Genomic DNA, 13,134 nt, shown 5'->3' with positions numbered 1-13,134 from the left:
TTCGCCCTCTTTGGGGCTCGTCAGTATGGCGTAACAACCAGAGATCAGGCTCTGATGAAAAATTATCTGCGCACTGTGATTTTAGCCCTAACCCAGAACTCCTAACGCCCACGGAATCACGTCATACCACGTGTCTTCTGGAGGGCAAGAGTCCAAGTGTCAAGTTGATGTCTCGCAGAGAAAATAAAGAGTTGGCCAAAACCAACCTAAAAAACATGGACAAAACCATGCAAAAATTACAGCACATCGGATCTATAAAAGATTGTTTACGGTCCTTTACAGTCCCTCATGAAAATAGGCTCTTGGCCCCTTTTAACCCCTGTAAAAACGAAAAGTTTTATTTTTCTTTTATTTTCTTCAAGTCTTTGAGCCATAAGGATCAGTGAACTGGCTTTCTAATTGGTTTTTAAGATTATTTTCTGATGTATGTCTACACAAGATCCAGTTTTCACTGCATCGTTTGTCGCGCATTACTGTTTTCTATGAAATATAAGCCCCGGGGATTATTTTCGAAAAATTAGGGTTATTTTAATAATTAGAAAAAGAACATGTTTATCTAAGGCCTATTTTTTGTAAGAGCAAAATGACTTAGAGAAACTTTTATTTGAAAAAAGTATTTATTTTTGGGCTCAAATTACCCTCCCCAGTCCACCATATGACGAAAAGGGGCAGAATAGTCCTGAACCCTAGTGTCTTTATATAGAACTCACAAAACTTCTTTTTGCGGGAAAGTAATATGGCGACCGATGATGGAAATATTTCCACGACCACGGCTTCGAGTAAGCTTTCCTTCGAATCGTTCTCTTCTCTTCTCTAATACAACCTCTGACACTTCTTTGTCTCTTTAGTTATATCAACGTTTGGGACCAATTCAAGTAATGAAGTCGATAACAGTAGTTTTTACACCGGTCTTGGTCTCGCCATTAGTTCTAGCGTTTTCATCGGAAGTAGTTTTATCATCAAGAAGAAGGGACTGCTCAAGGTTACTAGAAGTTCAGGAACGAGAGCAGGTAAACAAAAAAGTGAACAGCGTGGTTTAGTAGTTTGCGGTGACACAGCGATCGCGGATGCTTTCGTTTTGCTGGATGAAAAACATTAATTTTTAAAAGCTAGAAATATAATGCGATCGTGAGCCAACCTTTGATGAACGTAACGGAAGGTGACTAAGACTTATTTAGATCCCATGTATGATATTTTTCTCCTTATTTTTAGGTCAAGGAGGTTATGCTTATCTGAGAGAATGGCTGTGGTGGTCTGGCATGATAACGAGTAAGTTTTGAGTTTAAATATTCTCGAACAGCTTACTAGTAATTCATCTTTCTGCTGCAGCTGCAACTTCTTCGTCTCTGGAGAAACCGTGTAATCGACTCTCTATCCTCTAAAGAGTGAAGTTGTAAACTTCTATTACTTACGTGTAACAAAATTTTCTCGTTAGGAATTCCTATGTCATTTTCTTTCCTAAAATGCGTGGATAAGATTTTTATACGCGTTCACTGTGATATTGAGCATAGGTATTTCCGATTAAAACTTCTGTATTTGCTTCACAAATCGAGTTTATGGAGAAAGTATTCAAGTCGGTGAAAAAAAATTCTTTCAGAGGTGACACAATAACTAGTCAGTGACCGAGTAGTATAAATTCTGGCACATACACAAGGACATAAACTATTTAAGCAAACATTTATTATTATGGAATATCATCCCTTCCCTATCAATTCTCAATATTTGAAGATGTGGGGGATGTACAGCTCTGCTGAGGACTTTAACTTGGGGTTATATATGAAATTAAAGCTTCAACTTTCCTCCCTTCTCCCTCCAGGCGTGCATACCCCAGGCATTTGACAACTTTGTCTTCCCAGGAGGGGGGATGGGGGTGAATTTGATATTAGGGAACTTAAGCAACAATGACAGCAACAAAAACGTCACTTACAACGTGAAGTCGCGCTGCTTCAAACTTTATCATACTTATTCCATCCCTTTCAGTTCGTCGAATGTTGGCAATAGCACTTTGCACCATTGACGTCACAAATTTCGGGTCTCTGCTGTGACTCAGACATTGAACTTGATATCTTTTAAGAGTTTTGTATGGGGAAAGTCATGTTCACCAACAAATTTACATCATCTTCGAAGATTTTTGTTGTCAAAAGAAACAAAATCCGGATGTTGTGGTTAATTTTTTATCTCAGGTAATTCTTGTTTTTCTTTTGTTTTGTGGTATGGTAATGTATACTAATGAAGTTGGAACAAAAGAAAAACGAAAATTAACTGAGATAAAAAATTAAGTACTATGCAAAATATATCCTGAAAATTATTAACGTGTGCCAAGACAGGGTTAAACATGGAAAAACGTGTACAGATGAGTGATTTTATTCATAAATGCTGTGTCATTACTGTGGGTAAAATGTATATAATACAGCATTTTACTAAGAATTGTATGGAAAGCAGGATGTCATAACTGTTCTTAAAAGGCTCATTTGGTTAAATTTAGAGGCAAATGATGCTCAGTTTTTTTTTGAAGTGTGAAGGCAACTCTCATTACACTGAAAAAAAAAACTTACAAAAAAGTATGATGCACGTGCAAAGTTGTTGTTTTTCCAATTTAAACCTATTGCATTTTTGCCTTTCTCGTTGACGTCGCCATCGTTGTTGCTCAACCCCTTCCCTACCAGAGTAAAATACACCCAGTGACCGGCAGCCATTGTTCGAAGATTCAGCATGGTCTTCCTCAATATTTTCCTCCAGCGAAGACTCCTCAGAGCGGCTTTCCTCTTTCCAATCACTTTTGCCGTTAAAGTCGCTTACGCCAGAGTCCCCATCAGCGAAAATTTCAACTGGTGCTTCTCTGGTCATTCTTTGTTGCCGTGGCTTAGCCATCATTTTGGAAAAAATACTGAGCAACACAATAATAGCAAAGTCAGGGCTTCTGATATTTCGTGAAAAAAAAAACAAAATTTCATGGGATTTTCAGGGGCAAATTTGCGGAAAAATCGGCCAATTTCGTGGGATTTTCCCAGGAGAAAAGTCAAATTTCGCAGAAATATTGGCCGATTTTGCGGGATTTTAGGGGAAAAAAGTCAAATTTCGAAGGATTTTCAGGGGTAAATTCGTAGGAAAATCGGTCGATTTCACGGGAGATTTCAGGGGGAAACTTTGCGAAGAAACAATCAGTAAAAAAACAGCCGATTTTGCTGGATTTTTTTTGGCAAATTTCGCTAAAATCGATCAATTTTGCGTCGATATGACCAGCGTTGTGTATCGTTTTTTTACAGGGATTATCATTTCCTCTTTCAACAACAGTTCGCTCGAGAAATGAGAGAATGCGAAAGCTATTAACATTATGGTTAGTGCCCAGTTTTTCGCAACGTTCATCTAAGAATGCCTGGTAGTTTTGGGAGGTTGTTTACTGGTTGCAGTGACAAAGTTTCAAGATAAATTTGGATGTTTGGGGTGAATAGAACAGGTCTAATAGCCAAGATAAGTATTAAATATGTTTTGCCGACATGTATTTGGAAATATATCTGGTGTATTTCGCGTTATTACGCTTTTTTTTGGTAATTTCACAGGATTTTGCGGAAATACCTGAATTCCGCCGGTCCACGACCGCGCGAAATATCAGTAGCCCTTCAAAGTGAATATATGTGGACAGGACCCTTTTATAAATTGAGTGCCAGACTTTCTCAACGACCAGAGTTAATTTCTTCAAGCCAACTTGAAGAACCAGACTCTTGCTGATCTCATTTGCATGAGGACGTATATATATGTCCTTGGTCACTGAGTGAGCACTCGGAGGATGTATGTATATGTCCTTGGTAGGGAAGGGGTTAAGCTCCCTAATGATGGTATTCAGGGGGGGGGGGGGTGTGGAATTCGAACCCTAGCTTGAGGCCTTGTTCGAGTTGAATTCTGATAAGTGACATATCCTTGAATTAGTGACATAAAACAGATGAAATGGCAAAAAACGACATGAAGATGGGTTTCAACTGCGATGGCAACGATGATAGACACAAACACAATGCTGACAGCAACATGGCTTCCTCCTCCATACGTGAAAGGACTGCTTTTGAAATTTAGACTAGGGATATATGCACCCACCTCCTAAGAAGGCCTCTGGCTTTGATTTCTTGTGATGTGTCTCAGGGCTTGCACAAGCCATAAAAAATCATTGTGTTGGATGACATTGTGAGTTTGGATAATTTAATAGGCAAGATTACAGCTTATTCGTGGATCGGCTAAAAAACAAGGGATCATAGTTCAGCTTTGCTTTGTCTGCGGTCAACTTGGCCTCAAGAGCATTAGGTAGCATATTAATAGTTATATTTAAAGCGACGTGATTGATTTTAAGGAGCAGTACAAATCGAAATCCATGCCACTTGTCACTTTCAAAGTGATGGATTATGTTACATGTGAAATCATGCAGAACGACCTTTGAACATCGAAGCATGCCCGTCTTTTTCGTACGACATTCGTAAAAACATTTTCTGTAGGCTTTAGTAAACTCTGACTCAACAAGCCAACACTAGTATGTAACGTTTGATTTTTCTACACGCTTAACTGAACACTGCACTAAAAGCAAGAGTGCCTGGCTGGGCGACTGGGAATTTTGTTTAAGTCACCCGAAGCTAAATGTTAGTTGCCTTAGGCGACCGGGCGCCGTTAGAGCAGAGCCTTGGTATGTTGTAGAGTTTGCCAGATACATTACTGCCAGGAATAACCCCAGTTAGTGCCAAGAGCAGGTTTTGAGTTTACATCAGTGCATTAAACCACTCAGTGATACTACCTCCCATAGTTAGAGGTTATTATTTTATTTTACCACAAGTGGATGAACAGAGGTCTTAAATCTTATCAAACTATTAAGAGAGGTAGACAAGGGCCAGGCTTAGCAGAAGGTAGGCACTTGAGTTAGTTTATATAGAATTTGAAACACTGACAAAAAAAAAAAAGTGATGACAAGTGAACTCCAGAGGGATTCTCTTATGTATCAGTCAATTCCAAAAGTGTCTGCCCCATTCCTTACATACAAGTGTAATAAGGGTGTAGAAAAGTGATAAATATAATACATCTAAAAAAGGAAACACAAGGTTAACCTTATCACATTCACTTGAGAGCAGGTTTTGACTTTACATCAGTTTACATCAGCCCCTTGAACATAGGATAAGAGCGCTATAGAAATAAAGTTATTAGTTATTATTATTATTAAGAAAGTGTGGAGGAAAATATCAATATATAACTAGTTACTTATTATGATAATTTATCGAGAAATAATTTAAATCATGATTATGAATTATTCTTTGATTTTAAGTAATGTTTGGCTTTGGTCTTGTGCTACCCCTAAGGGAATTTAGGGGACACGTTGCAATAGGCAACTGATTTAATTCGTAACACCCCTTCTATGGTTTAAAGATTTAAGGTCTTACAATTTGCCATTCTCTATACTAACACACAGTGTATTGTTTTTATAGTGATAGTAGGTGAAATTGCCAACTTTACAGCATACGCCTTTGCACCAGCCATACTTGTTACTCCACTAGGTGCTCTGAGTGTTTTAGTAAGGTGAGTTGAAAGAAACAGGAAGTCAATAGTGCCTCTTGTGATTAAGCTATGTAGTAGTTTTTTAAAATGCTCAATTTGTTGTTTAACATGAACCACACAGATTACCAGTAAGTGATGTTTCATGCTCGTGAAGAGGTAATTTAGATTTTTTCAATGCTGGGCTATTGCAATGGGCCATTCCCTTGAGTGTTGCTTAAAACAAGCGGCCACTTACCTAAAATGTTTTTTCAGCTGAGGCATTATAATATGAAAAATTATCAGTTTTTAGTAAGAAATCTTTATTCTAAAATTCGTTCCTGATTAGGCTGTAGATGTAGTAAAGACTTACTACAGCAAAAATGTAGATGGCACCCAAGAGAATTCCCCCTCGGAATTTCCAATGATCTTCCGTGGGAGGGGTATGGATATTTTCTGGAACCACACAATGTAAGGCGGTGTCCACACTTTAAAAATAATACATAAAAATCATTGTTTTACCATTTTAAAGAGTACAGAGATTAAAACCAAAGGAGACCAATTTTGTTGGAAGAAAAACATGAAAATTTTATAGAGGCAGTGAGAAAATGAGAACTAGCATCCACCAAGGTGAAAATGAGAGGCAGCAAAAAAGAGGTCAACAGGAACACATACAACATCAGTCCTCCATAAAACATGTAACTAGGAAGTTTTTGGAGGTTTCACGTGGTAGTCATGCAAAACGATGGCAAAGAAATGTACAAAAATAGTGTGCTGCACATGCAAAGTTGTTTCTCTGCTAATTAGATTTATGTTTTTGTTTTGTTGCCACTTAGCATTACATGATTTTATGTTTTGTTTGTGTAAACTATAAATATTAATGAGAGCTTCACTTTTAGCCTTGGTTAAACTATAAATATTTAACAAGAGCTTCACTTCTAGCCCTGGTAAATGGTTGAACTCTACAAACATTGTATGTTTTAGAGTACTTGAAAGACCTGCAAATTTTAATTGCTATAATTTGGTTTGCTGTGTTTGTTTTCCTTCCTTTTCTTGAACTTTTTTTATTTCTATTCCTAGTGCAATGTTGGCATCATATTTCTTGAACGAGAAACAAAACCTCCATGGGAAAATAGGTTGTATTTTATCAATTATTGGTTCCACTGTTCTGGTCATACATGCACCACAGGAAGAAGAGGTTACAAGTATGGAAGTACTGGAGCCAAAGCTTGGATCTCCAGGTTATTTAATATCTCTTTTGTCTATCATTGAGCAAGAATCTTGCAAGAATATATTATGTTGAATTTTGCATTTTTATTAAGCAAATTAACAGCTATTGAATCATCTGCTACATGTAATTTGCAATCAGAGCACTACATTTTAGTAAAGATACAGGTAACAAGTCATAGGAAGAATGATTTGAGACATCTCACTTTACCCAACGTCCACTTAATGTAGCGTGTCCACACTTTCCAATGTCGTGAGGGACGTAAATGGCTGCCATTGAATATACCAGTATCTTGATGTATTTTTTCTACTCAAAGTATTAGAATTAGCTATTTCAGGCACACTTCTGTCCATTACCTGTAAAAACCCTGGTTAGTACACCTGGCCCACATAAACTGTCATTCAGGTGTACTTAGAACTATTGCTTGTGTTAAATCACAGAAAACAGAAATAATCTACCGGGTTAATTGTTAATTGCTGAAAAGTAGTCTGCAGAGGCCTACAGGAGTAGCTAATTATGGAATGTGGACATTTACATTTATTGTCAACTTACAAGAGCTTCTCATTTATAAATTTATGTTTTCTTTCATGTTTTCAGGTTTTGTGACATACAGTATCCTTGTTATAGCACTTGCATTTGTGTTAATCTTCTATTATGGACCACGCCATGGAAAAACAAACATTCTGGTTTACATTGCAATCTGTTCTCTGATTGGCTCATTGTCTGTCATGGGATGTAAAGGCCTTGGAATAGTAATAAAACAGACTGTCAGTGGACACAGCCAGTTGGCAAATCCTGTTGCTTGGGGGTTATTAGGAGCTGTATTGGCATGCGTCATGACACAGATGAACTACCTAAACAAAGCTCTTGATATCTTTAATACTTCACTGGTCACTCCAATCTATTATGTTATGTTCACGACGCTAACAATTATCGCATCAGCCATTTTGTTCCGAGAATGGGAAGTGATGAACTCAAAAGACACTATTGGAGCAATCTGTGGATTTTTAACCATAGTATTTGGCGTGTTTTTGTTGCATGCATTTAAAGATGTTCACTTTAGTTTAAAGGACATCCTAAAGTTTTCTCAGACAAATGGTGTGCCAAGAGCAAGGAAACCTCATGCTCCACTGAACGATGAATCAGAAGCAATCCTTATGCATCACTTGGGAGGTGACGATGAGGAAGAAACTGTGTTTCCAAATAATGCCAACCATCTATGACATCCCCTCTCAATGTAATAAATTTATAGAAATTGTAATAATTTTGTAACTTGAACAAAGGGGATCTCCTGGACTTATTTATAGTAATTTTTTATTACTTATCACCTCTTTGCTACATGTAAATCAAATGATGTAAATAACCACAAGTGCAATTGCTCAAAACTTAATAGCAGGAAAGTGTTCTGTTGTAGAAAAAAAAAGTGTTTCTTAAAATGTTTTTGATCGATTCAGAACCAAGAAATTTTTCTGTACCTGAATGTTCTGAAATTTTGTCTTGACTAGAACTTGTAAGAATTTAACTACTCTATTGGACTACGAAATAATGAAATCTGGAAATATGTCTGCATGCCACTCCCTTTCCTGGGGGAACTTCCTTACACAAATTAAAGCCATGTTACAATGTGCAGCACTTCCTAGTCCCTAGGCCTCATTATTCATGGCCAATGCATTTTGGGTCACCCCGGCTGTTTATCTCAGATACATCACTGAAGTGCATTGACCGAGAAGGCCTGTAAAGACGCCTTACAGGCAAGTGCAGCACCAAAGCAGAGCTGGAAATAACAGTGGGCTTATGTCCGACTAAAATTTTCCAATGTCCAAAAAAATGCCTAAAATTAATGTTGTCAGAGACCGAAGCAACAACGTGTAACAGAGTGTAAGTGCTGCAATGGTCTGGTCCAAAAGAGGGTATACAATGTAGAATTTAAGGTCACATCTGAGATAGGATAGGTGTAACAAGGTTTATTCTAGGAAGTGACCAGTAAGGACCCCATGTACCTCCTTCTTTAATAATTTGTTAAGGGCCAGTTTACAAGAAAGAGGGGTACAGAAATGATCTCATTTTAAAACTTACCTGAGAAAACGGGAAAATGTAAGATCACACTTACTCACTCCTATTTTCTCAATTTGAAAAGTCGACGTAACTGATGGTATTTACTTTTCTAGTTGAAATCAAATCAGGTTACTTTGTATTTCTGTGCCGCATTTGCTGCACTCATAATGCACCTATCAATGTAATGCTGGAGCGGGGGGGGCAGGGCATGGGGTGGGGATTTGATTGTCTTTGTTGTCCCTGGGGTAGGGCATTTGACTGATCTTGTTCTCCTGGGGGAGGGGATATTTGAATCTTTCTTCGCCTGACGTGGAGATATTTGACTGCCGACTCGCCATACTGTTTGAAAAGATCAGGAAGTCATGGAGGCCAGTGAGAACAAGCGAAGGCTGAGTGGATTTCACTGTTTTGTCTTTAAATTTCGTTTGTTTTAGCGTGTTTTTGATCAGTTGAACCTCTTAAAATACTGTGGTATCAAAGTAAACGGAAGTAAAGAGAAACTAAGTCGATTTTGCAAGTACAATTGATTAGTGTATGGCTCATTCGCTACAATCACTGTAAACTTATAAAACTGACTTTCTTTGTACCTTTTACTGAGAACGGTATATTTAGACTTACAAAATGTGGACTTTCTCCTAAAGGTTTATGTATTCTACGCAGTGTAACACGGATTATGGTTAAAACGTATAATTGCAGCTGTAACAGGAACATGTATCTTTGTTAATGCAGCAATGTTTATAAAAGATTGTAGAGTTTTATTTGGAGATATTTTTATTGTGCCTTTCTTAGGTTCTGCCTTGGGATTGACAGCAATGTGCAGCCTGGGGTAGGGAAATTTGGTTGCATTTGACTGGAATGATTTGCCCAAGGGCAGGGAATTTGACTGCAAATTTTTGAAAAAAGTCAAATCTCCACCCTATGCCCTGCCTCCCCCCCCCCCCCCCCCCCGCCGGCATTACATTGATAGGTGCATAAATTTATGCATTGTTTTTTGAACGATGCTCACCTGTAGAATAAACCCTCTGAAATCACATGGGGTAAGGGCTACAACAAGCATGCAGCATAACCATACCTAGATTTTTCAACTCAAGATAAGGGTCTACTTATCTTTTTCCTATTTTTTTAATGAAAAAGAAGAAAAGAAAAAGAAAACATTAAAAAGAGCCATTTAATAACCTATATATTATTGTCATTACCAGCTTACTAAGCCTACAAATACAGCCACTTCTCACTGTTATCAGTCACTGGGGATATTTTGCTTTAACAGAACAGTTTGAACTTTGCAGGCCCTAAATTCGCAGCAAAACTTTATAGCTAAAAATAAAAATTGTAAGATAATCAACAGGAAGGAACAGAAACTCAATTAAATTCACATCTGGTACTGACTGACCGGTTAATTAACATATGAACAATCATTATCCCCATTAGTATATTTATTCTGCTGTTGGATTTTTTCAGGCTTTCTTTATGAAACTCCAAAAGTTGCTTCCTTAACCACAATGATCTACAAGTTCCACTCTTAATTCTTCATCCCCCAGATTTAATATTATGATTTTCATTCATCATTAATTTCAGTATGGAATTTCTGCAAAAGGCAAAAATGAAGACGTCACTCTCGGGAAATATCCTAATAACTTTTGATCCCAGAAATGTTCAGTGAAAACCTGACAGAAATTTTGGTTGTGAAAATGCTGTTAGCAGATTTATCTCATTCTTCCTGGACAAATAAAATGTACAGTCCTGTAATTTACAAAAAGTACCAAGTGCTATATATTTTGCACTGGAATAAAAAGAAAATATGTCGATCAACTAGCAAAGATCCAAAAATTAAAAGGCTGATTATAGGAAAATATATTATTTTGTGGTTCAATTTTATCCTTGGTTTACATCATATTTGTCTCAGACTCATTATCTTATCCAAAGACAAAGGAAAAATAAAAAATTTAAACCAAGAAAAAAATTGAGCCACAACGTATGCATCAAAAGATATCAAGAATTCTCAAGACTGATGTTAACGTCTTAATATATTAATATATTGATATCTCTTGACAGTAACAGTTCAATTAAATTCTTGCTATTTCCTGTCTGGGAAATCTTATTTCTTCTTAGACTTTAGTTCCCTCCAAGTCATGGCATCTGATCTGTCTTGATTTGTGACTGCGACAAAGTCAAGTGTCTTTAAGCGAGGTAGAGTGGAGATAACATATTGTCTATAGCCTTGAAGATCTTCTATAGGGTTTCCATGCAAAGTTATTTTGCGAAGTTCAGGTAATGCAGCAAGTTTGTCAATTTCTGAAAGTTTCTTGATGTCGTTTGAGTGCAAGTACAGAATCTTTATTTTAGGGTACTGAAGTATTACCTGGAAAAAGAGCAAATTACTACTCATAACTGTATTGATCATCAGTTTGGAATTAAACATGCAAGTTTGCATTATGTGACATGAAAATTCATGTAAGACCGGTTAATGTTTTCTTGGGCAAATTAGCTAAAGGGTTATTGTTTTTTAAATCCACAGTGGGATTGACAAATTAATAATAGAATAAGAAAGCAAAAATGAAATGAATTCTGGTAGTTGTAGTCAAATGTCATCATCATGAAATTAGCCCATTACTATAATATTTAAACGCTGCTAAGAAATGTCTAGTCAAGCTATCTAAAATGTCTAGTCAAGTCACTGTCTGGTAAAAAAGAACCAAAACTGATGCGCAAAACTCTTTTTTAGGAATTTTTGGTCCTAAAGACGGTCAGGGTTTCAAACCCTCAGCAGCTCACCTATACCCAAATATTGGATGAGTACCCCCCCCCCCCCCCCACCCCCGGCATACCTACAATATTTTTATTGTAACACTGTCTGATGTACAAAATGAGCAGCGCTGTTGCAGCATGACTTCAAGAGAAGTCATAAAAAGTGCTTCAAAAGTATGTTAAAGAGCTGTAAAAGGACTGGCTCAACGTAGCATTAGTAAATTTGAGCTGGTTACCTCTACTATAGTGAGCCCTATATTTAAGCAGTACAACCCGGCTCAAGATATTAACAGAGCAGCAAGCCTGCTAGCTGTCCAGATCACCTCTTTGTTGTGCAGCTCCTGACCTGTTACAGGTAGATTACATGTTTTGGTCTCTATTTATAACAAATGGTACATGGTAAATATTTACAGTAATTTACCTCATCAATGGTTGATATATCATTAAAGGACAAGTCAAGCCATCCCAGGTCTGATGGATCTTCCAAAAAATGTTCAAGAGTGGAACAGAAACTCTGGAGATCAGAGATGGCATTGTAGCAGAACCGAAGCGAATTTGCTTTGTACTTTACTTTGACATTTCCTGCTTCATCATATTTCTGCGGACAAGAAAAAGGTAAATTTCTCAAAATATCCAGCTACACTTTTCGTTAATGAAGACAAATCAACTTTGCCCAATGCCGGACGTAAAAGGTAACAAAGAATTTTCAACCAATCAGAAGAACTACCTAGATCTGGGTGGTGACACGTCATAGGTATGGAATTTCTGTGCTCATTTCTCAGTCATCATTTTGCGCGGAAACCAGTAGTGGCGTTGCAAAATGTCAGCTGTTTTCTCAGGCTACAGAAAATCCCTGCTTTAGTGTCATTCAAATTGCCTGTGTACTCTCAGTGAGGAACTTTGAAACAAAACAAAACATTGGTTTTACGGTGGGGAATTTCGACTCCAAAATTATATTTCTGATCCACACCCCACCGTAGCCTGTGGTCTCCCCCCTGGGGCATAAACATTGATGAGTGAATCAATAAGTTCCTTAACCCTTATCACTAAACTTCGAAGTCATTTGGCGTTCGGAGATCTGTAAAACACGCCCCCCTTCCCCATCCCCCCCGGTGGGAAAAGGGGATTCTGAGAAGAGACTGAAGTAGCTGTGAACTTCTACAAATTACCTCCACGCGGATAAATTTGTGAGGACCTGCTCTTGGCTCTTCTTCCATAGCATCTATAAAAAGTGAGAAATACGATGACAAAAATATAAGCACCTTACTAAAAAGCGAAAAATTCAACTGTGGTTGTAAGTGGGCAATATCGAATCGAATCGAATACCAAAACAAACCTTGAATTCCCGCCAAACATTTGTAAGAAAAGTCAAGAGGAGAGGTAATGTCGTTGTCTGCATCGATAGCGGCTGAGACCGTTGGTTTAGTTTTGCTTGTCATATCGTCCTTCCTTAAATACTACAACGTTAAAAGTATTAAAAAGCTTCCTGCGAAGTACGCGAAGAAGTCACTTTCGTGCAGCCATTTTATCTCGTGACGTTTTGAGTTGCAGTTGTCATGACAACAAATCAATGTTGCAAACGTGCAAACGTGATCAGCGGTAGC

The 13,134-nt window shown here is 37.6% G+C and overlaps 2 protein-coding genes across 2 annotated transcripts; one reads left to right on the top strand and one right to left on the bottom strand.

Moving 5' to 3' along the window:
- Nucleotides 1-639: 639 nt before the first annotated feature.
- Nucleotides 640-8,933, top strand: LOC140947904 (magnesium transporter NIPA2-like). The gene is made up of 6 exons (XM_073397121.1): nucleotides 640-779; nucleotides 849-1,010; nucleotides 1,213-1,269; nucleotides 5,457-5,547; nucleotides 6,583-6,743; nucleotides 7,328-8,933. The coding sequence occupies exons 1-6, from the start codon at nucleotides 737-739 to the stop codon at nucleotides 7,951-7,953; spliced, it is 1,140 nt and encodes a 379-aa protein (XP_073253222.1). The 5' UTR covers nucleotides 640-736; the 3' UTR covers nucleotides 7,954-8,933.
- Nucleotides 8,934-9,935: 1,002 nt separating this feature from the next.
- Nucleotides 9,936-13,076, bottom strand: LOC140947691 (leucine-rich repeat-containing protein 51-like). The gene is made up of 4 exons (XM_073396868.1): nucleotides 12,867-13,076; nucleotides 12,700-12,752; nucleotides 11,952-12,128; nucleotides 9,936-11,144 (listed from the first exon to the last, which is right to left on the bottom strand). The coding sequence occupies exons 1-4, from the start codon at nucleotides 12,967-12,969 to the stop codon at nucleotides 10,881-10,883; spliced, it is 597 nt and encodes a 198-aa protein (XP_073252969.1). The 5' UTR covers nucleotides 12,970-13,076; the 3' UTR covers nucleotides 9,936-10,880.
- Between the last annotated feature and the right edge of the window lie 58 nt (nucleotides 13,077-13,134).

The sequence above is a fragment of the Porites lutea genome, chromosome 9, assembly GCF_958299795.1.
Source record: "Porites lutea chromosome 9, jaPorLute2.1, whole genome shotgun sequence".
Taxonomy (NCBI): domain Eukaryota; kingdom Metazoa; phylum Cnidaria; class Anthozoa; order Scleractinia; family Poritidae; genus Porites; species Porites lutea.
This window is presented reverse-complemented; position numbering and strand designations above follow the sequence as displayed.

Bases quoted from the DNA above. Each gene is read 5' to 3' on its own strand.
- LOC140947904 (XM_073397121.1), top strand. From the start codon at position 737: ATGGCGACCGATGATGGAAATATTTCCACGACCACGGCTTCGA. The intron at 5,548-6,582 runs GTGAGTTGAAAG...TTCTATTCCTAG, and splicing joins GCTCTGAGTGTTTTAGTAAG to TGCAATGTTGGCATCATATT. The intron at 6,744-7,327 runs GTTATTTAATAT...TCATGTTTTCAG, and splicing joins GCCAAAGCTTGGATCTCCAG to GTTTTGTGACATACAGTATC.
- LOC140947691 (XM_073396868.1), bottom strand. From the start codon at position 12,969: ATGACAAGCAAAACTAAACCAACGGTCTCAGCCGCTATCGATGCAGAC. The intron at 12,753-12,866 runs GTTTGTTTTGGT...CACTTTTTATAG, and splicing joins ATGTTTGGCGGGAATTCAAG to ATGCTATGGAAGAAGAGCCA. The intron at 11,145-11,951 runs GTAAATTACTGT...CTCTTTTTCCAG, and splicing joins ATATATCAACCATTGATGAG to GTAATACTTCAGTACCCTAA.